Source organism: Cydia pomonella, chromosome 3, assembly GCF_033807575.1.
Source record: "Cydia pomonella isolate Wapato2018A chromosome 3, ilCydPomo1, whole genome shotgun sequence".
In the NCBI taxonomy this organism is placed as follows: domain Eukaryota; kingdom Metazoa; phylum Arthropoda; class Insecta; order Lepidoptera; family Tortricidae; genus Cydia; species Cydia pomonella.
In genome coordinates, this window is record NC_084705.1 from 4948043 (window position 1) to 4973101 (window position 25059).

Genomic DNA, 25059 nt, shown 5'->3' on the forward strand with positions numbered 1-25059 from the left:
TAAGGGTTTCGTACCATTATCTATAAAAACGGTCACCCATCCAAGTACTGACCCCGCCCGACGTTGCTTAACTTCGGTGATTGGATTCGAACCTCGAAATTGGAAATAAATATTTATTTTATTCTGTTTTTAGTATTTGTTGTTATAGCGGAACAGAAATACATAGTTTGTAGAAATTTCAACTGGCTAACTATCACAGTTCATGAGATACAGCCTGGTGACAGACGGACGGACGGACGGACGGACAGCGGAGTCTCAGTAATAGGGTCTCGTTTGATCCTTTGGGTACGGAACCCTTAAAAGGTAGGTAAGTACTTATTTCAGTACGAAGAAGTTAAGCTTGTAAAACTTCATTTTTATCAAGGAAATACATTTCAAAACGATACTACATTTTTTTATATCAAGTATGCATGATAAAAATTAGTTTATTCGGTACAATTGTCAGTTACTAATGGTTGTGATTATTGTGGCACCTGACCACGACATTGTCTATAGTGACCACCACCGCGTTACAAGAACGTCTTTGCATTTCACACGTCCATCGCGTCTTCACCCCAATGTTGTATTGCCGGTAGTATTTGTACTCCTTGTAATGTAGGGTTAGACCACCTCTGTTATTTTTCTGGAATGTTACTGAAAACAAAAAAAATTAAAATAAGCACCTTTTTAGATTAATGTCGGTACAGGATGTAAAAGTATGGCTGCTGAACTTTGTCCGTTGGAATATCGCTGATTAAAAACGTTACCTATATGTCTTCATTTTATTACTGTCCCCACAGGTCGGAAGTTCGAGTCTTACCCGAAGTGGTGAATTTTCGTATTTTTCCCTCATGTAAAGAATTTAATAACTTTGTTGGAATACTCCTTGAGCATTTACACGTATTTAGGTGTCAGAATAAAATACTTACTCACAAGTAAGTCGTCTTATATTTCTGTTTGTTTAGTAATAATAACAGAAACTGTGGGTAGTAATTATAAGGATGGAAGGAGGAAGTAGTACAAAAATCTATTTTTTACAAATATGCAAACAATCATTTTAAGAGATAGAGAATATTTTATTTAAAGAGATTTGCCCTCAAACATAAATGACTACTTTTCTATTGTTAGGTAAGCAAAACTAAAATTTATTGTTATATTCAATTAATTGAAATTAGCGTGAGAGCATTACAATTGAGATTATGAAAGAATCTTTGAACACCGCAATATATATAGTTAATTATTTTCGATTATCATTTATAATTATGTACTGGACCGTGATTATGGTCGTTAGTGTGCTTGACCACAATATCTCCTGAAGTGTGTAATGTAGCAACACAATGTAGGAATGTACTTTTCTTCTCACAAATCCACTTTCTAATTCGTGCACCACTCTTTTTCTGATACCCCCGATGGTATCTGTACCCCTTGTAGTATAGGATCCGATCGCCTGTGTTTATAATACTGGGTACAAATACAGCTGAAATTTGATAAAATTAATTAAAGTTAAAGTAAAAAAAATATACATGACAATCAAAATACTGGAAAGTAGGAAAATATCCTAGAAGAACTTGAAGACATATACGTTTTTTTTTGTATTAACAGGTGCATTAACTGCGTATTTTGATTAATATGGAGTTGGCATTCGCGGAAACGCATATAAATTGCTACGGTCTTGCTTGACTTACTCTTACTTACTCAACCAGTAGAAATCCCGTACTATGACAAACAAACTTAAAAATATTCGATCTGAAACGCGAATAATAAATTCATCCATAACACAGGGAAGCGTTATAGACTGCATTCTGTTTATAATTTACATAAACGATTTGACTAAAGCCCTAAAACACCATATCGTGCTCTTTGCAGATGATGTGTCCCTATTACTCTTCAAATGCCCTAAAAACTATGCCATTGATTATGAGATTAAATCAACGCTTACAGAAGCAAAACAATGGTTGCAAGACCACTGTCTAGACTTAAACCCTAAAAAGAGCAAACTGATACAATTCAAGCCTTATCAAAAGCTATCTTTAGACCGAACAAACTTATCTAATAAAATCGGAATAGAAGAAGTAAACCTTTTAGGACTACAACTCGACACAAGCTTAAATTGGAAAGGACATGATCAAAATTTAAAAACAAAAATTTTCACGTTTCCTATACGCACTAAGCGTAATAAAAAGAAGCACAAAAATCGAATGCGCTCGCTCCGTATATTATGCCTATGCATACGCTTGGCTTCGGCATGGAGTGATTCTTTGGGGACATAGCGTAACGCTCACGAAATGTTTGTTGAACAAAAAAAATGCCTGCGTATTATTATGAATATTCATCTTCCAGAAAGTTGTAGAAACCATTTTTTACAATTGGAATTGACCTCGGCGGAAGACTTCTCATCTTCAGCTACGGAGCTCCGCGTCATGCTGCAAGACCTAAGCAGGGCAAACCTTGAGGTTGGGTTAACAATGAACATGTCAAAGACTAAGCTCATAACCACCAATAGAAGTAGAAGTGGACGGGGGAGAAATAAAATATGTCCATGAGTATATATACCTGGGCCAAATAGTCTCCTTCCAGGCGCGGCAAGATAAAGAAGTCGGCAAGACGGAAGAAGCGGCAAGACGGACCAAGAATGCCTGGAGGAGCTTTTGGTCCATAAAGGAGCACATGAAGGGAAACCTCCCTATATCACTAAAAAGAAAACTTATGTACATGTGCATTCTCCCCATCCTCACCTACGGAGCACAGACTTGGTCATTGACAAAAGTTCAAAATACCAAACTCAAGGTTTGTCAGCGAGTTACGGAGCGTAGTATTCTGAGCATGAAGTTAACCGATCGCATTAAAAAAAACAATACTACGCTCCAAAACTGAAATAACTGATGTAGCTGAAACTGCCGCTAAGCTCAAAAGCGCTGGGCAGGCGTCTGCCGTATGCCGGATGACCTGTGGGCCAAAACAGCCACCTGTTGAGTCCCACAGGTTGTAAGGCGTCACGGTAGACCTCGTCGGAGATGGCGGGACGAACTTGACGCCTTTGGCAGAGACTGGTGAGAGACTTCCGAGTATAGGGACACGTGAAAGAATAAGAGGGAGGCCTTTGCCCAGCAGTGGGACAATATGGGCTCATAATAATAATAAAGGAAGCACATATATATGGCACATATAAAAGCGGACGACGCCAGAATAAGTTAGCTGCCCCAGAATCGAAACTAAACATATACAAGCAAGGGCCATACAGATCTGTAATAATTTACAATAAAATACCAGAATTCATAAAGGCGAAAAACAAATTTATTTATTTAATATATATAATATTAGCGCTAACAGATAAAACTTACATGCTAACACTCAGATTACATTTATATTTAATTATGTATGTTAAGTAAAAAGCTAAAGCTAGTATTGTGTTGCTGCTGGTGAGTAAGGTTGCCAGAGCTCAACGAGGGGCGGGAGGGGGGTTAGGGTCGGCAACGCGCATGTAACTCCTCTGGAGTTGCAGGCGTACATAGGCTACGGATAATGCTTACCATCAGGCGGGCCGTATGCTTGTTTGCCACCGACGTAGTATAAAAAAAAACACATTTCTCATCCATAAAGCCTAAATTATACTCAATTAAAGAATATATAACTGACATTGCATGATATTTTACTTTAGTATAGATACTTATTAGTGTAATTATTATTTATATATATATTATATATATATATATTACTTTCTTTTAAGTTTTTGACATTTATAGCTATTTTATTGATAGAATTATATTCTTAATTAATCTTCTTTTTACGTATTAGAATATAAATTGATTTACTTTTAATTTATGTACCCATGTAGTGTTAAAAAAATTTGATTTTGCGTCCTAATATAGATCCTGCACAAAAACTGTTTAGGAAAAAAACACTTCATGCATGATATTATAATACTGTTACTCACTAAAAACTTAGTATTTAAGAATTTTGCATTGCCCTGACAGGATATCTTGTACCTCCTACTTCAAAATAACACCTGTGTATTGTAATGTACTTGATTATGCAAATAAGTAAAAAAAAAAAAAAAAAAAACAAAATATAAATTAAGGAAACTACAGGGCTATTTACTGCTGCTTAATCTACTGAATAATGTTTATTAATGTATTACTGTTTTTGCTCAATAAAAAAGTAAGTTGACAGTTCCAAAAAGCACTTACATATTATAATGATTCATATCTAGAGATGGGTAGTGAGTAAATACTGAGTTATAACTCAATTTAGCAGTATTTACTTGTTTATACCCAAATTGGTGGGTATAAATAGACTATTGCTATCCGGTGCACGCGACTCTAAACTCAAAATACACCAATTCTCAATTGATACCAATATTTAAAAAAACTAATCTCGTAACGAACGAAACCCAAATAAACTTATTACCAATATGAACCGTTCTTCATTTGCACTTTTCTCAATATGGCCTAATCACAAATGGATTGAAGCTCATAAAAGCCGATACTCAGAAGGCTCTTTTCCCAAAATACCCTAAATTTTAATTCCCTTAATGATTGATTCACAAAACGGCATCTTCCCAAAATACCCTAAAATCTCGATTATCATACGCTGTACTATGGTACGAGAGTAGTACATCTTAAAAAAAAAACAGTATCTCCCCTACATCGAAAATACTGTTTTTAGGGTTCCGTAGCCAAATGGCATAAAACGGAACCCTTATAGTTTCGCCATGTCCGTCTGTCTGTCTGTCTGTCTGTCTGTCTGTCTGTCTGTCTGTCTGTCTGTCTGTCCGAGGCTTTGCTCCGTGGTTGTTAGTGCTAGAAAGCTGAAATTTGGCATGGATATATAAATCAATAAAGCCGACAAAGTCGTACAATAAAATATAAAAATTTAATTTTTTTTAGGGTACCTCCCCTACACGTAAAGTGGGGTTGAATTTTTTTTTTCGCTTCAAACCTAGAGTGTGGGGTATCGTTGGAAAGGTCTTTCAAAACTAATAGGGGTTTTCAAGAAACATTTTTTGATAAAGTGAATATATTCGGAGATAATCGCTCCGGAAGAAAAAAAAAATGTGTCCCCCCCCCTCTAACTTTTGAACCATAGGTCCAAAAAATATGAAAAAAATCGTGGAAGTAGAGCTTAAGAAAGACATTAAATGAAAACTATAGCGGACATGATCAGTTTAGCTGTTTTTGAGTTATCGCAAAAAGTTTTCCCTTCATAGTAAAAAGACTTACTTTAATTAGGTACTGATTATGCAAATTTGCCTATTTGTTTAACTCGGGTGAAAGGTACCGTTTCATCCCTTGGTTAACAATTTACTATACTTTAAGCTCCAGTTTAGCTTATTGTGACGGAAGAGTAACTACGGAACCCTACACTGAGCGTGGCCCGACATGCTCTTGGCCGGTTTTTTACTTTTTTTAGGATAGGATAGGAATAAAATAGGAACCCTTATTAGTTTCGCTATTGTCGCCCGTCCGTCCGTTCGTCCGTCTGTCCGCAGCTTAGCTCAGTGACCATTAGGTATTAGAATTTGGTACAGGTATACTTATTAGTCACGCCGACAAAGCGGTATTAATAAAATATAGAAAGCAATTTCCTATATATATTTATTATTTTTTATTCTTTAGCTGTGTGAGGACGAGTATATGGAGTTTCAAATCCTATTGGATAATCAAAAACACCCTCCTCGCTCAGTGCTAGTGGAAATGCAGCCTTATGCGTTGCTGTCCTTTGGAAACCCTGTCTTGGTACCACGAAGATCGAACAATTGCGGATATGTATCTCCATGTCTGTCACACGTGCATATTGGAGTGACAAAGAGGTGTTTCTGTCAATGCCAATTTTCGATGTTCATGGTAGACATGCTGTACGTCCGAGTAGGATTATGCAAATGTTCGTAAAAAAAATACAGTAGCAATAAACTTAAACGATATTTATTTGGCAAAAAACCAAAACATTTCTATTTTAAACTTAAATTATTGTTGTTTTTGTTAATCTTCGTCGTTTATCTCTGACGTTTCTTGAGTCGGATGACGTTTTCTAAAAAATCTGTAGCGGATATTAATCCCTGACTGAGATCCGATAATTGCTGTTGATACTTGCGATCAAAAACAATGTCACATCGTTGCCTCTTCGCTCCACTGAACAACGGATTGCATATGCGAGTGTCTTGGTACTTGGCTTCTCGCTTTAGTTTATATAGGAACCGCACTAATGTTGGCTTGTGCGGCATGCGAATATTAAGCCGCCGATGCCAGCCCTCAACCGGATTATTGGTGCGGTGTTTTTCTTGAGTGCAACTCAATTTATGGGGTCCTAATTTCAACCAAGTCGTTTCCATGTACTGTTTGAACCGCATGAATTCGTTTCTTACTGGTGCCTCACTTAGTAGTGTCACCCACATATCATATATCTCTGACTGTGGCAACAGCGGCATATCAGCACACATTTCAGTAAATTTGTGGCCCTCGGTGGTAGTATCAATTTTTAATGACGTTGCTTTCTTCCAAACCGCACGATTATAATGAAAATAGCATCCTGTCAACTCGCAGTTCGGGTAAACTGATTCACATGCATTAATTTGCGCTAATTCGTAGTCGCATTTAAACTTTTGTATATTTGCTCCCATTCCATCTCGTAGCAACGTGAAAAATCTTGTATAAGTTTTTTGATTTTTATTCGGCAGCAACGCGAATAGTACGGGTACAACATTGGTTATAGTTTTGTTAGCCTCTATGTTAGCATGTATAGAGTACAATTGGCTAAAGGGTTTTGGTTTTCTTTTATAAGTCCCATCGCCATAGTACTGAATTTGTTTTTCCGCTGTTTTCCTCATAAATTCTCTGCCAACCTTCGTCGAAAAAATTAAAATTTTCTCCGTGTCTCCATCTTCCAGTACCCGAAATTCATCTGCCAATAAATCAGGTACTTTGTCATTTTCCAACCGAGTAAACTCAGTAGTCTTTTGGTTTAGATATCTGTGCCTGGCCCTGTAGAAAGAACTTCTAACTTCATCAAAGGAGCACATACTAAAGTCAGGATCGGCTTCATGCAAATGTATCACCATTTTTTCAAAGACTTTCTTTACCGGTGTCATTTTCTTGCAAACTTCTGCCTTACAAGTATCTATGGCAATACTGCGTATGTTCTCACTGTAGTGCCTCTTGCAGACATGATCGCTTACTTTCAGCACTGTGTCTTTATTCTTGTTCAGAGTTGCGGATGCAAAGCAACCAGTACTGCGGTTGTCACATTTCCAGTTGTCGGAATTTTTGTTGTTGTGACTAAAATTGTAACGGTGCCCGTCATATAAAAGAGCGGGGTGTCCTTTTTGATTTTCAATAAAACACACTTTATTTTTAAGTGGCTAGTGTTAAGATAGTATCTGTAGTGGCTTGTTATGTTTACGCGAGGTTTTATTCTATAAAAATAAGACAATCGAGAATTTGGTGTATTGTGGGAAAAGGCCGTTTTGTGAATCAATCTTTATGAAAATCGAGTGCTCTGTGATTAAAATTTAGGGTATTTTGGGAAAAGAGCCTTCTGTGTATCGGCTTTTATGAGCTTCAATCCATTTGTGATTAGGCCATATTGAGAAAAGTGCAAATGAAGAACGGTTCATATTGGTAATAAGTTCATTTGGGTTTCGTTCTTTACGAGGTTAGTTTTTTTTTAATATTGGTATCAATTGAGAATTGGTGTATTTTGAGTTTAGTGTCGCGTGCACCGGATAGAACACAGATAAAAAAGTAGGTACTTATTTCAGTACGAATAACGGCCCGATTCGAAAAACGATTAAGACACGTTTAAGATCTTGGAAAGATCCTTGAAAGATCGATACCTAAACGACATGTCAAAATTTCAACGTTTATTTCGATTCTGATGTGATCCCAGTAAGTTCTTACGATATTTCTAACGTCAAAGTGACATTGGTTGCCCGAATCGAGCTGCTTCTGTCAATTATACGATATCTAAATGAGAACTTTACTTATCTAAACCAGAACTTATCGTCATCGTATCTCATTCATCGAATCGGGCCGGAAATTAAGTTTGAAAAAAAAACATCAAAATCATTTAGTCTTCATTTTTATCAAGGAGATACATCTGAAAACGATACTAAATTTTTTTTATATCAAGCATGCATGATAAAAATTAGTTTATTCGGTACAATTGTCAGTTACTAATGGTTGTGATTATTGTGGCACCTGACCACGACATTGTCTATAGTGACCACCACCGCGTTACAAGAACGTCTTTGCATTTCGCACATCCATCGCGTCTTCACTCCAGTGTTGTATTGCCGGTAGTATTTGTACCCCTTGTAATGTAGGGTTAAACCACCTCTGTTATTTTTCTGGAATGTTACTGAAAACAAAAAAAAATATGAAAATAAGTACCTTTTTAGATTAATGACGATGCCCGAATGCAAAAGTATCGCTGCTGAACTTTGTCCGTTGAAATATCGCTGGTTAAAAACTATACCAATACGTCTTCACTTTATTTTTAAATACGCATTTATTTTAAAGGAGAAATGGTAATATCTTTTCGGAGGAAACTCGAACTTGCGACTTTTTGGATTCGGTTTGATTGTTGGATTGGATCGGTGTCCTAGGTCGCGAGTTCTCGCAGTGGTGATTTTTCGTATTTTTCCCTCATTTAAAGAATTTAATAATTTTGTTGGGATACTCCTTGCAGCATTTACTCGTATTTAGGTGTCAGAATAAAATACTTACTCACAAGTAAGTCGTCTTAGTTTTCTGATGATATAGTAATAATAACAAAAACTGTGGGTAGTAATCCAAAGGATAAAAGTGATACAAAAATCTATTTTTTACAAATATACAAACAATCATGTATTAAGAAAAAAATATATTTAAAGAGATTTGCCCTGAAACATAAATAACTACTTCTCTATTATTAGCTAAGCAAAAGTAAAATTAATTACTATGTTCAATTAATTGAAATTAATATAAAAGAGCATTACAAGCCATTAGGATGGAGTGAGATAGACAGATAAACGAACTTACATTTACGTTCTTACAAGACCGTCGTGTATGATCGTGCGAATAGTGCTTAATAAAATCGAAGACAATGTAACTGTAATATTTTATTTTAATGCCCGATTATACTGAACTGAAATACACTCGACAAGTAGAAAAAATCGCGAAATTCAAATTTTACATAGGAAGTCTTTCATCGTATATCAATATATCATGTATCCCTATATTATCTTCCAATTCCAGGTAAAACCCGTTATTTTAATGGATCAATAGTATAGGTATTACATTTATTTCAGTTACCTAATGATCTTCGAATTGTTATTCAGCGAATCATTAAGGTTCATCTGTGCTATGCAACATGTTAACAATAGGTAACTTACCTACCTAGTTACTACTGTTGCAAAGTTGAGGTTTGGAGGTATGCAAAATAGTATTTTATACAATCGTGATATAATACAGAGCTTTTCAGTTAAGCTTGCTGAGTTGCCTAAGTAAGGTACGAGATTGAAAAGCTTGAGTTATCACTATTGTATACAATTCTTTTTTTACGAGTCATCTAAATTAATACTTTTTTTAACTATAAATCCTAAATTTTTAATGAAAATTGGTAAGTATCTCAGTAGACAGAGTTGAGTTGGGAGCTCATACAAAAAAGTCGTCGACGAGAAGAAAAACGATATTTATGAATTTAGTGATGATTGGCCTAGCACGTCGGGAGTCGGGCGATGATTATGATTATCACTGCATTTCACCATTATATTACCATAAGTGTGTATGGAAGCAGGGCACGTACGCCTACACTGCCACCGAATCCGATTGCCGTTGCACAGGTGTTTGTAGAATTTGTAGCCTCTGTAGTATAACAAGCGACCGCCGGTTGGCGTGGCTATGAATGTGACTGGAAGAAATCGGTTATTGTTAGTTTATAAAAATTGACAAAAATAAAAAAAGCAACAAAAGCACCCTTGTGCTTAAAATAATATTCACATAAAAAACAGCACAAAAGAAAATAAATTATACAGGCGTTTAGGTTATTTACATGTAGGTGATAACTAGTATGGGCATACATTTAGTGCAACTGAGTTTTTTTAATAAATATCTGATAATGTTGCAAAATACTGATATAATGTAGTTTAATTATTGTACATTTGTTCTAGACACGTCGTCTTGGATGATGAAGTAGGTAATTCTAGGACTAGGTCCAGGTAGATAATCTTTTAAACATTTCTAGGCGCCCGTGTAAATTACAATGCCTGAATACATCTTAGATCGCTTTTATAAAGGATGTGTGCTAACATGTAATCGTTTGCCTTTCTTTTTAACAATTATGGTTATAGGTTACAAGCTTTTTATAAAATGAAACGCTGGTTTTGGAAAGTTAAGTACTTAAGCCTATGAAAATTATACAAATTAAGTAACGAGGACTAGAATATATGTTACAATAGTACATTATTGCAGAGGCCGGGAAAGGGCAATTCGTGGATGAGTTTCGATTTTGTCGGACGACGCGAAGCGGAGTCCGACAAAGTAGACGAATCCACGAATTGCTGTTCCTGCCGAGGCATATATATAGTGCTTTTCTCCAAACATACGAGGAAATCAGGTAAAATAATCATAATTTAAACATCAACCATCACTCGAGTCGAACCTTCACATCAAAAACGTCAAAAACAATTTCCCTCTTCAATTATTTTTCAAAGGTTGCAGGCTCAACTATTCTGCCATTCAGTACCATTCAATATTGTGCAAGATAAGCTGTATTTGCACGCATGAGATCCTTAAAAAAATATAAAAGGTATGATTTTATTAAGCAGTATCCGCACGATCATACACGACGGTCTTACACGACTCTATCCTATAGCTTGAAATGATACTGACCGGGTCGTGTAGACGCGGCCCAAGGCTATATTAATTGGCTTTTTGCGTTTTTCTTAGTGGATCATGTTTTTAAAAAGTAAAAAAACAATACTGTAATAACTTTCCCGTCCGCTAAAACACGACAATAATAGTTTGAATTTTTTAAATTTGAGTTTGACCATAACGAAGAACTTCCTGTACTATTTTTGCTACAATAAGGTGAACATTTCCGAGCATATTAGAGAAAAACTATTTCCCTGTTAATAGTGGTTATGTAACTCTTTCGACTTCACTATCACATCTTGTATAGTGTACACTACCGAGGTACAATGGTTCTTATGACGGTGGCACTGCCATCGTGTCTTATTTCCGTAGCACTCCTGCCGGTAGTATTTGTACCCCTTGTAGTGTAGGGTTAGACCACCTCTGTTGCTCCGCTGAAATGTTACTGGAGACAAAAAAAAGGGAAAATAAGTACCTTTTTAGACTAACGACGGTGTACTAATGTGAAGTGGGGCTACTTTGTTAGTGGAAATATATCTGAAAAAAAAAACATGTTACCGATACATCCTTACCTTATTGCTTGTAACCTTGTTGAAATACTATATAAGCGCCTTTATAACTTTATACCTTTTCCTACCTTTTGATAACTCTAGACTGTGTCAATTACGACTGGTAAAATGGCTTATTAGTCCTAAGTATTACAAAAGTTCGATATTATTCAAATTGTATACCTACATACTTACAATTTACATACTTATATCATTTTCTAAAATAAAATGTAAGTAAGTAAATAAAAGCAATGTTTGTATCAGAGATCGATGTTTAAAACGCAAAATATTAATATAGAAAAAAAAATACTAATCTTACCGAAAATACTGAAAGGCAACAAGGCAAAGTTACAAAGACCAAAACTCGTAAAAAAAATAATAAAAGCATTATGCTGTCCATGACTAAGTAAGTTCAACAAAACTTATTTCGACTTTATTGCAATGTAATGTAATGCGTATCGTTAAAACAAGGTATGCAGTAACCTTTTTCACAAGTGATACATTTAGTCCTAAATTTTTTAACTCTTGATACAGCAACGCTTCTGCTTTCGGTCAGTCTACATTTTGCGTAGCACCCAACGCACCGCTTTCTGTCACGACTCTGGATTAGAACATGTTTTCCCGCTGACTGGTCTTTAGAACCTGTAAATTAAAACATTTCATTAAAAGGCCAGTCACACATTTTTTTTTTTTATTAACACAAAAACATATACATACATTCTCTAAATAATTCCAGCGAACAAAGCCTCCTAGGGCTTAACTGTCGCTGTAATCGCTCTTACACTCTAATATTAATAGGTAGGTTTATTGTTTACATTTTAAAACCATGGAGTATTTCATATCACGAAGTCGGCAATCTTGATTCCTATTATAAGGTATTAGGGTCTCGGTTCCGCTTATACCCGCCTTCGTGAAATGAGATATTCTTATAAGTGTGACATACATTTAATTATCTTACCTAAGATATGCGGCTTTCAATATTTGTTTAAAATGAAAATTGCTAGTGAAATTTAAGCCTATGTAAATATTGATTTTGCTTTTAACGCGTTTGGATAAATATACGCAAGAAAAAGTCGATTAAGGATTAGGTTAGTTAAGATTTTTTCTTTATTTTAACACCACACGGTTTTTTATTGTATACTTTTAAGAGGAAAGGGGACGGCCGCTTCTCCGTACAAACGTAGTCCCCATTTTCCTCTCTGGATATTGACATTATGGAAAATATTTTCTCACATATAAAATTTATTGTAACATAATTTTAACCTGGCCGTAATTTGCGGTTTTGACCACATCACAGTAGGTTTACGATATGTGTAGATAAAGTAAATTAAATATGGTTGTGATTTTCGTTAAAGCTGACCATATTATCGTTGACAGTGTATACCGAGGCATGACACCAACGCCCACGATACTGGCATTGCCAGCGTGTTTTCATTCCAATACACCCGTGCTGGTAATACCTGGAGCCCCGGAAGAGTAACACTCGACCGCCTCTCTGGGTCGGTTGGAAGATGACTGAAACATAATACTGATGGTAAAATGTTAATTATACGTTAACACAATGCTATATATCTTAAGGCCAGAGTACACCGGCTGCGTGTGCAAAGACGTGCGCATGCGCTAAAATGTTGCAGCTGTGCATGCACACGTTCGGCAAGCGGTGTGTTTTCGACCCATTGGTTCCATGTCGGTAGTACCGGCAGCCCCGAAATAACACCCGCCCACTCTTTCTGTTTAGAAAAAACGTGGCTGAAAAGACCGGCAAGTAAGTAAGTAAGTAAGTAAATATTCTTTATTGCACCAACAAGGCAAGCAAGCAAGCAAGGCAAGTGCGGCAAGGTGAGTTGTATGGATTTAAATAAATTCACTTTAATAACAAAACCTTTATGAGGCATAAAACATATTTAATTTTAGGTATTAAAACGGGTCACTCATGTTCATCATTAGGTACTCGATATTTTTCACTCAATCAAGCAATCGGTCGCTGCTAGCCTGCAGTCTGCTTCGCACCACCTACGCGTGCTCTCATTATGGAGCGAAACATATCGAGCAATCGTCGACTTCAAAATACGTGAGTGACCCGTTTGAATAATATGCAATACGTTTGTGTTTCGACTAAACTACGAACTAAAATCGGACTTCACCTAATTAAGATGGTACTTAAACGTCTTATGGTTTGTACCCCTTGAAATAGAAGGTGAAGACCACCGCTGTAGGCAATATAGGCTAAATAATACTAAAGATACCATTAAAATATCAAATTGATTTTATTGTTTTAATTTCAAATTAAAAATAGCACTAGGCTAAAAAAACTATTTGTATAGGAAACAAGTAAGTATAGTATAATAAACTACATAAAAACAGGATCCTAATTCTAAATACCGTATCTTAGACAAAGCTTAATCTAAAATTACACAACATTTTAAAATACATAGCTACAATATTTAAAAAAGTTAAGTACCTAAAGGGTACCTGCCCCGATGGCGGTTGGATTTGTACTCCATTCAGTAATTTTCGGATAAACTGAAATAAATGTCACATACGAAAGAAAAAAGCGACTAAGGTTTTCAATGCCCAAGGCTGGGGTTGAACTAGCATCTTCTTGGTCATTCCTGAAAAATTTCATTCCCCTGGATGGCCAGGGGAACGAAATATATAGGTATGGACCTATTCGCAAATTCCCAGGAGATTCCGCTTTATTAGCATCTCATTTCTGGTGACTGTGTAACCCGTGCCAAGTTCCAACTACAACCAAAACTGCTTAGCGGAATCTATTGGGAATTCGATAATAGGTATAGCCTGGGGAATGAAATTGTTGCGGAATGCCCTTTCTACCCGTACGTGCATGGTAGACGTCTTAATCCTTAGGCCACCCGAGTCACCGGGCAAAATTTCTCCAGCATTAACCACAGTATGTGCTTGCATTACCTATACGGATCTCTATCAGGATTACGGTATTATAATTTTAGGATGTTTGAGAGAACTAGGCTGGTCGTGGAAATGAAATTCGTTCGCTTTGATGATACAACCGTCAACTGTGTGTAAGACAGCATTGCAGCCGAGCCTCTGGTGGGTCCCGCATTGCCAACGCGTTCTCTTGCCGTTGCTCCGGTGGCGGTGGTACTTGTACCCCTTGTAGTAGAGACACGGACCCCCGGTGTTAGTCACTCCGAATATTAGGGCTGAAAACATAGTTCCGATGTATTACCGAAAAATAACATTTTTTTAAAGGTCAATATGGCGCGCCCCACCTTCAAGCGTGCGAGCCTGGGCTCGCTTCTGGAGTGCCCCTGCCGAAGACTGTACATGCCGGATGAGACGACGGACGACGGTGCACCCTGCGCCCTCTCTTCTTTATCTAGTTCGAACTTGACCTTTGTTCTTAACCTCATATAACTTAGCCTTTTTTGTAACTGAAGTTCCATATTGACCAGTGTCCTTGACTGGAAAATAAAGTAACCTACGCCCGACTTCATTGATTTCACTAAACCTCCTCATATCCCACTTACTCTCCACACTCTGCTCGGTTACCTACTCTTCCAAGACCTTTGGAAGAGTACGTAACGCGGCAAGTTGTATTTGAATGTGACCTATCCTACATGCAAAATTTTCACTGGCAAGTATTACCTAAATCAAAAATATAAGAAGAGGAGGAAAGTAAACAAAATATTTAATGATAAATGTAGGTATTTAATGATAAATTTATACTTATTACTATTAAAAATTACACACAATGATCGTAAACTAATAACTAGTCTTCACGCTGGCTCAAAACGGGTCGAGGAGTTTACATTGGTATATCCATCTTTTTTCCATCAATTTCTATGAATATACAAGTTTATTTGAAATGTTTTATTATTATCATTACTTATTAATATCTATTAATTCATTTCAATTTGATCGAAATATGAATTATGGTTGTGAGAGTTGCCATGCTTGACTACGACGTCGTCCAGTGTATAAAGTGTCGCTTTGCATCCCAGACGAACGCGAGAGTAACACTGCCACCGAATTTTCTTGCCCACTTTGCTTTTGCAGTGATACTTGTACCCCTTGTATAGTAGAATGCGACCACCGCGAGTAGATGGTGCATAAAATGCTAAAAAATAAATTAATAATAGATTAGAAATGATATTGCACCGGTATAATATTATAATTTGTTCAAAATCAGATAAACATTATACGGAGGAGTAAGTACAATGAAGGGTCACGATGTTCTTAAAACGTAATTATATTTCATTACTATTAGCCTTCTTATTACATTATCGACATTATCAATGACACTACTATTGTTTCTATTAATTTCATGATGATTCGGTTGTAAATATCTGGGATAATATAATTCCGTACTGTTTTCTGTATGACTCAGTTAAAACCATTTAATACTAACAATGGCTCATTTTCTAATTCAATCAATCAAAACATTTTCTAGTCAAATAATGATATTCTTTTATCGGTCATGCATGAATGGACCTCTGCTGTTTTTGCTACCTTACATAGAGTTATTTTTCAGTAATAGGGTCATGGCTGTGCCCTTGTCGGAAGTTCCCAGTGAACCACTAAGAGAACGGACCATAAATTTTCTTGTACTGATTCTCGTGCTTGCTCTTCAAATGATTTTTCAGCGCAGAAGTTCCAGCAGCCTTGCCCTCACCACCGCGCGATAGTTTTGATTTGCAAAGTTTGCAAATTGCGTGCCTTGGGTTGTCCATGTCCTTTTCAAAAAACAGCCAAACAGGCGACCTTTTTGTTACGGTTTTTTGCTCTTCAATAATCGCAAGCACTAAAGAACCTTAAACATAACAAAAACAGTTACTTAGCCTTCGCTTCTACTATTATTTTTATAAGTGTATAGTTAGCAGATAAACGCAAGCATTTAAAAGCTTAAAAGATTCAACGAATTTATTTGCACAGAACAGAGGGGAGAATCAACTTTTTAGCGTCACTCGTTGCCATGGTTACGATTAGTTGTCCAGGGGACAAAAGTTCATTGAAATACTGATTTTATGGTACTTGCGTTTTTGTGGTCGTTATAACCAATGTCCATAATGGGCCCCCTACTAAGCATGTTAATAGAACGGCATACAACGTTTCTTCAAACAAACTGTGCCACTGTTGTCCCTTGGACAACGGGACAGGATAACAAAACAAAAAAAGTTGATTCACCCAGAGAATAGGTAATGATAGAGATGATAGCTGGTCCGATGGTAGAGACAGATAGAATACTCTTTATTGACACACCTCAGTTAAAGATACAGTTTAAAGAAAAACAATTGATTAATGATAAAGGCAGACAACAGGCGGTCTTATTGCTAAAGAGCGATCTCTTCCAGACAACCTTTTTTTACAGAGTTAGGGAAGTAGGTATATGAAGATAAAAACTGTAAGTACCTACGCTATTGAACGCGCACTGTGTGTGAACTTAGTTCACTTTTCTATCACAAACAAGCCAATTCGAACGTGCAACTGGTATCAGAACGATGTCAGTTAGTTGGCATTCGCGGGTTTGTTACGCTTTTTATAATTGTAACATATTTTTTTTATAATTGTACCTAGTTTGGCTTAGTGATCCAAAAAAAATCTTAGCCTTCGAAACGAGAGTTCACCGGTCCCAATCCTGTGCAACTTTCTGCCAGTTACTTACGCGAAGCTGAAGCAGATCTGCCGCAACACTGTCTTCCCAGCGATACCTGGGCCGATCCACCGGACAGCTTCCGGTTTTATAATTGTATTATATATTATTTTTACGGTTGTGATGTGATCCTATCAAAATTATACTATTTCATTTTAATTTTTCTGGTCGGATTTTAGGGTACACAATTCACATTGTTACTTCATCAATCACACTGCTACCGTTTTTTATTTATTTCATTAGTCTGGATTTTTTAGTCTCTAATCCTTTGCTAATTATTTGAGTAATTCGTATCGAAATCATACATTTTTGTTATCAATCTACATGGTCCTTTCATTGAAATTTCATGTACTCTAATCTAATTGAAATTCTCAATACTTTTTATGATGACTTTATCAACTGTGGGTGCCCCATTGCTACAGAGTTTTTAAGTGATTCTCATGACATTGTATTTGTATTTGAATTTGTTTTGTAGAAGCGGAGCAACTTTACGTGATTTCAATAAATTAATTATAAAAATACGTTTTACTAGACTTTATTACTATATTTCTAGTTGTACTAAACAGTTTCACGAAAATCGACTCTGTACTATTGTTATCCAATACATATCAAACAAGTAGCATAATCAGATTATTTCCTTGTTTAAAAATGTATTATTTACTTCGGAATTTCTTTTTTCTTAGATCCGGTCCTTTGTCAGCAACCACATGGTTGTGGTTTTCGTTACTTTTAACCAGAATATCATCGATGGTAACTATGTAAGCCCTGCAACCCCCCCGCCGCTGGTGCGTACCACAGTGCCATCTAGTTTTGCAATTGCGCGCATACTGAACTTGGTACTTGTAACCGTTGTGGTACAAAACCCGACCACCCAGCCGTGTCTGCCCAAAAGTAACTGTAAAAAATAAAATTATCCCTGATTCTAGCTTAAGGCTCACCGTACAAAATGTTGCTGTTTTTATTTTAACCTCACTGTACAATGAATTGGAATGAATTTCGTTTGTTTGAGAAATCAAAGAAACAAAGGAAATGCTACTTTATTTGGCTTGTGAAAGGTCCTAATTAAATTCAAACGGAGTGTACATTGTAAGCCACATCGGACCTTACGAGGCTTGACAATTTGATCCTTGCATAAAATATAAGTATAACATAAAAGTATAATAACAAAGAAATATGTTTGTAGTAGGGATTGAATATAATGAGATAATGACACAGAAATATAGTTTCAAAGGTGTATTGAATGTCACACCAACTCAGAAATGCATACAGAAAAGAAAAAAAAAAAACATTGAAACACAAATAGGAAGTCAGTAGAAATGGTACAAAATTACGTGGGTACTTCTTTAAATTTACTTAGTGATAATAGCACTAATTATTCCATTTTTAAAAGTAGGCATTACTTTGACAACAATCCTTACTATTAACAAGTTTTAAATATGTTTTGGAATCATATTCCAACATATTATATCTTCTACTTAATATTTATCACAACACAGAACACATCATCATAAATGATTTAGACCATTTTTATGATGATGGATCATTTATATACAATATATTTGGTAAAAGATGAAAATAATAGGTACAATGTGCTTATTTACACGCGTGGTTAGTGACGTGATAACATCATGATCGTCGTCGGTTGTCACTTTTTACCAGCGCTCAATAGAAATACACTTTATCTCATCATTAATACGTCTATAACCATGTCCAATGGTAGCGAGAGGTAGACTTGACCACTGTATCCTCTATAGTAGTGACCATCCACTCGAACCCCAATTTTGGGTACCGTGGAGGCTAAATGATTATTTTAAGTACTGGGTAATGGTGTGATAGGCAAACTTGATCAACTTATCATCCAGTGTAGTGACAATTCACATGCATCCAAGTTTTAGGTAACCTAGTATCAAGATAATTATTTTAAAATAAATACTGGGAGATGGCTGTAACAGGTAAATTTAACCAACTATAAACCGCGAGTAGTGACTCAACACTTGGGTTTGTGTGGACATGTGAACTCAATATTTGGGTGCCATAGTGTCAGGCTGACTAGACGACTATTCTAAAGTACTGGGTGATGGTAATGACAGGTGAACTTGACCACCGTATTATCAATGGTAGTGACCATTCCCCTGCAGCCGAGTTTTCTATGGGTGCCACAGTGCCAGGCGGTCTTGTTGCCTGTCTCACGTTTCTTGTGGTGCTTGTAGCCTCTGTAGAATACCACCTTATTACCAAAGTGTGATGTCCCGAAAAATAACCCTGAAATTTTATATTTGGTAATTATATATGTTTTATTCTGAATAAATAACAGCAAATGTTTTGAAGAGAATATTTATTTATTTATTTAATCTTTATTGCACAAATAAATAAAAATGTACCAATGGCCAACTTAATGCCAAAAGGCATTCTCTGCCAGTCAACCATTGGGTTGATATTATTTATAGATAATAGGTACCATACCAACAAATAAAAGTGTTATGATTATTTGGGAACGTTACTTATTATGCGAATTAATTAAACAACTAGTTTTCTATGAAATATTTATTATATTATACAAAAATATATGTATTTTCAAATTGAAAAGAAGATCTTTGTGTAATACCAGTTGTTGGTATACCAAAAAAAAGATATAATTAAGACAGGACAATGCGGCAAAAAACAAACGTTTGTGTTCGGAATTGTCCCTACGACGGATTTGGCCGCATTGACCTACTAATGATAGGCACGTAACAAATATTTGAAGTAATTTCTTTCAGGAATTATTTAATGATTTATTTTTGAAATTGTGTAACACATTATTTTATGTCAGTTTTTACTCTTTATAACATTTTTATTAAAGCCACATCTGTATTGGCATCCCATTTTACACAAACAATCGGTCCCTAAATAACTCGTCGCCTTACTAAAGGCTAAACATTGATTCTAGATTTCCGCTATCCCATAGACCAATGGTACAATGTATTACCACTTAAGTCTCAAAAGATCACACCACAGGGCCATGATTATGTTCATGTGCTCTCAAAAACTCGCCCTCGTACGTAGTGACAGTGCCCGTACACCCGGCACGGCGATGGGTCCCGCAATGCCACGTGGTTTTACCATTCTTCTCCTGCTTGCGGTGATATTTGTATCCACGGTGATAGAGCACCCTGCTTCCTAGTTGGGATGTTCCGTAGTAGAGGTCTGGAAGTATGATATTTGTTACACTACATCCACACCGCAGTGACACTTCACACCTTTTGTGGAGCTACACAGTGCAACGTCGTAACCTACCTAATTTACCTAGTTTCTCACCGTTGCACAGTGTTACTCCACAGCTGCTCCACCGAGTTGGGGATGCACCTTTAGGCTTTGGTGGTCCACATGGTAGAAAAAAAATGTGCAATGCAGTAAAAATGTTACTGTCGAAACTACCCACACAAATGATATCATAGTATTAGAAATAATAGTAGATTAATTATTTATAATCATATGAATTAGATTTAAACAATCGGCTAAAAGTCATTTCCGGTTTTTATAATTTCTCTCCTACCTGTCTCCGATACATACGAAGAAATAGTATTTACCTGAAACAAAAGAAAACTTATCTTACTATACCGTTACTAATACCACAGCACATCGTTATGTGTTGAGGTTATAAAGTGCTGTCGCATAATTCACAGTAATTAAGCGACAGATCATTAATTACCTGCCGCAAATCATAACGAAAACTGTTTAAAATGTCTTAAAACATACTTAAAATTAAAACAACCATGTGCCAAAACATACAAAGTACTTACTTGTTGTCCAATCATTAGATACTAACAAATTAAAATACAATATGCCAATAAAAAAAAAACATTTTAAAATCTGGTCCCACACAGGCTGTTATATAACATTATATAACATCGTGTGATACGGACAAGATGATAGTATTGATAGTGTTTTATTATATTGTCCCTGATACACAACGTTATATAACGTTATATTTCAGCCAGTGTGGGACCACCATTATACTAATCTAATTCATAAATTTTAAACTTATTATTTATTTCACAATCCATGACAAAAATATTATGTTTATATTTTTCGCCTCTTAAGGCTCCTTAGAGAAAGATGCAAAAATATCTTGAACAGTCTATGTTACATTTTACACCTTACACATACTCGAATTATTCATTTATATTGCAGTGTCAAAAAAGTTTAACTCTACGTTGTCTCCCGCAATTTTTCTCGTAGTCAACGCATAAGATGCCTGTTTTATCACGGTTATCAACTTACAATTTTTTTACAGTACATATGGGGCTACTTTATAGCACTAGTGCGAGAAGTAGCATATTACGTTACTGTGTCGAACATTTAAAGGGCCATATGTACTGTAAAACGTTGTACGATACATGTGCGAATAGGTAATTCGCAACTCGTGTCGATTTAAAACACTCCCTTCGGTCGTGTTTTAATTTATCGCCACTCGTTTCGAATTTCCTATTTTTCGCACTTGTATCGTAATGTACTATTTTATATTTTCTCCAACTACGTGTAAGTCTCAGGATGGTTATGGGTGTTACTGGTCCTCACGACCATGTCGTCCACGGTGATGACAGAGCCGGCGCACCCGAACCTGGCGTGTGTACCGCAATGCCATCGCGTTTTCATGCCGCGTTGCCTCTCACGGTGATACTTGTAGCCATCGAAGCATAGCACTCGACCGCCTTTCTTGGATGGTAGGAATATGGGTGCTGAAAAAAACAAGGTGTTATACGAGTACAAGGTTGCTCACGTAAATTTTGTTCTTATGAAATCACAACTTACCAGATAGTTTATACGCTAATATTTATTCAACGTATAGAACTTAAACACACAACTGTTGCTGCAGACAATGGTAAAAACCCGCCCAAAATTTTGTGAAAGTACCTTAGCACTTAGACATTTTGCAAATACCAATAAGAAAATAATAGTAATGTTATTGAATGGGTAAGAATAAATATAATTATAGGTAAAATATTATTTATTAACTTTAGTACAAAATCACATAGATCCCGTTTATTTCAACCTCAATATTATATTTTATTATTGTCATTTGACTATTACTATCCGCATGAAAACATTTCAAACGTCATTTCTTTTTACTGAAAACATTTTCCTACTTCCAATGGCAGTTGACAAAAAAAACACAAGAATGGAATTTGCAAACTTATAAGAGGTATTTGGTATTCCACAAAATTGAAATATCTATTTGTTAAGTTGATTCATAAACCACTCGAAGTCTGCATCTCTTGGTTTGGCATCACCATCCACGGTATGATTATGTTGGTAACTAAGCTTGACCACCTGACCTTCTAACGTGGTTGCGGTTGCTGGGCAACCTTTTCTCTTGCGAGCGGCGCATTGCCAACGAACTTTGATGCCGCGGGTACGCTCTTTATGGTACTTGTAGCCGGTGTGGATGAGCATGACGTTGCCTCGCTTAGTTCGTTGGAATGTGGCTGGAACAAATGTTTAGTTAGCTACAAGCTGATTCGACAAGATGGCTGATGACATGGCTATAATGTTCACTTTTCTCATTGGCCAATCCAATAGCATTACCAAAATGGCTTGCAGCCACGTTGAACAGTGTTGCCGTTCTTTAGGCTACTCCAAGTTACAAGTCCAAGTAGATCCAGATTATTCATTATTTTTAAGCTAAGTACATAATATCAGGATCAGGCCATTAGGATGCTGTTGGGTCTGCCTAGTTACGGCAGCGCTTCAGGGATGTTCACCGCGGAACGAACTGATGACTTCTATGTCATCAGACGTAAGCGAATAGCGTCTCTGTTGTGCGTGGCAGTCACAACAGCATACAGGATGGATTGTACTTTCCTAAAAATGTGGGCACAATTAATTATAAATAAGTAATGTAGTTGTTAAGTTATTAACGTAGCCATAAGCCATACTAACAATTACATGAATAAAATTTATCAGAATTAAAGAATTAATTATAATAGAATAATAATAATAATTTTAGTAACTCGATACCGATCATCTTAGGAGAGTGTGATACTTAATGAAAAAATATCGGTTTATAGAAGAACATATTATTTATTTATGGAAAATGGCGTAGAACAGAAAAGAATAGAATATAAACGTTTATTTGTAAGGATACGTAGGTACAAGATGTTACATTGTAGGGGAGACCGAGGTAAGTCAACTCAAAGATAAGTTGACACAGCGTACATATCTCGCAAACTATAGACCCTAGAAAACTCCCAAGAAACAAATGGTTCATTTTTCTTTCTGATCTACCTTATGTTTTGTGAAAATAAAACATGCATGTACATAAATGTCATCTGCAAAACGCATCGTAAACACAGCAAATAAGTTAATACAAAAAAAAACAAACTATCAACCAACTTCATCATACATGGTTAAGGCCTCAGATGAGCAGTTGAGGTTTTACGGCGGTTAGAGCCAAAATATTGCTAAAAGTAAGTTTCTTTAAGTACGAGTAAGGCTATTTCTTTATTAGTTTTGGCATTTTTTCGACATATGTTTGGAGCATTCTAGCAGTATTTATTATCATAGCTATCATATATGGACTTATCAATGTTTTTAAATAACGTTTTTAATGTTTTGTAAACGAAAAGTGCAAACACCTGAAAAATACAAGGGAATGTTGCAACTTACATCGTAAATTTATTGCTTGTGTTTGTCAGAGACTGTTCATACCAGATCGATCAGATCAGAGATTGTTAAAATCATATTTTCAATAATTCTACTTCACAACTCACTCACCACTCACTATCACACTCACTCACTATTACGGTCACTTTGGTTACCAACTGAGAGCTTATTGAAAAATTCGTGTATATCAAAATGCTTCAGTCTCTAACAACTAGTGTACTTGACAAAAATATTGATTAATGTAGCATATTTTTTTGACACTTTGCTAGATATTATTTAAATTCATAATTATAGGTGTCAACTTACCTTAGTACCTATTTCAAGCTACTTCGGTATTAGAAGAGTTGAAGAAGAAGAGTGAAGAGGCTTGATTGATGCACTACACAAATGTTTTTAAATAGTTCTAAGTACACTATAGTATTTCTGTTCGGGGTGGTAAATGGTTATGAAATTAATTTAGCTTCTAATACAACAGAGTTATGACTGTTATGACCGAAAAAGTAAAATTGTTTCAACTCTCCTTGGTCTCCCCTATAAACACAGTCACCGTATTCAGCCGAAACAGCAAATGAAAATGTCCAAAAACTAAAAACTACTTATCTAATTCTTAGTTATAAAAAAATATTCCAAATTATGATTATGGCTAAGCTTTATAAGCTTACACATGATTATGATTATGGCTAAGCTTCACAATATCGTCTCCTATAGTAACTGCGGTTGCCGGACAACCGAATTTCTGTCTTGCTGCGCACTGCCAGCGAGTCTTGTAACCGTTTTGGCGCTCCTTGTGGTACTTGAAGTTGCCGTGGACGAGCACTTGTCCGCCGCGCTTTGTTGGGTGGAAGATTGCTGAAAGATGTTTTTATTGAGTTGATCAGTTTGTAAGACGTATGTATGTACGAGTATCAACGAACCTGCCCGTGCATACATATACATGGATGAATGAATACAGATTCACTCAAGTTACTGATAACTTTATTGTTACTTACTGATAACTTTGTTTTCCGCTTACTGCTCCTACACTAGCTACTTTAGATTAAAGCATATTATTATTATTAAGGTAGGGCACTCAAGGTCTACTAATACATTGCTTATTATTACATTATTTTTTTGTATAAGACTGTTTGTTGCCTAAATAAAAAATAAAAAAAGACGATACACATACTGAAAAAGTATTTTATAGACGTGAGCGGAGCGACAGATTTAACGATGTATAGAAATACAACACAATATATCGAAGAAACTTGAGGCCATGGGACAAATTAGACGGTTATAACACAGGCGACGCATTCGGATGCGGTGACTGTGTGCCAGCTCAACAGCATTATAGACTTCTTTGTATGTGCGTTGTTTATACATATTTTGATAATATATTAAATGACATACAATGAGTAAATTAAAAAGCCAG

At 36.1% G+C, this 25059-nt stretch overlaps 1 protein-coding gene across 1 annotated transcript; it reads right to left on the reverse strand.

Annotated features, from left to right (window-relative positions):
* Positions 1–19068: 19068 nt before the first annotated feature.
* Positions 19069–23013, reverse strand: LOC133516619 (FLYWCH-type zinc finger-containing protein 1-like). Its single transcript, XM_061849632.1, has 5 exons — positions 23007–23013; positions 22325–22474; positions 21557–21727; positions 20109–20192; positions 19069–19268 (listed from the first exon to the last, which is right to left on the reverse strand). The coding sequence occupies exons 1-5, from the start codon at positions 23011–23013 to the stop codon at positions 19069–19071; spliced, it is 612 nt and encodes a 203-aa protein (XP_061705616.1).
* Between the last annotated feature and the right edge of the window lie 2046 nt (positions 23014–25059).

What these genes read in the sequence shown, in the direction of transcription:
- LOC133516619 (XM_061849632.1), bottom strand. An exon ending in AACCGCAACCACGTTAGAAG is followed by an intron (nt 21,728 to 22,324) that starts GTCAGGTGGTCA and finishes TGTTTTTTTCAG; the next exon opens with CACCCATATTCCTACCATCC. An exon ending in CCGCAAGCAGGAGAAGAATG is followed by an intron (nt 19,269 to 20,108) that starts GTAAAACCACGT and finishes ATAAAATTTCAG; the next exon opens with GGTTATTTTTCGGGACATCA.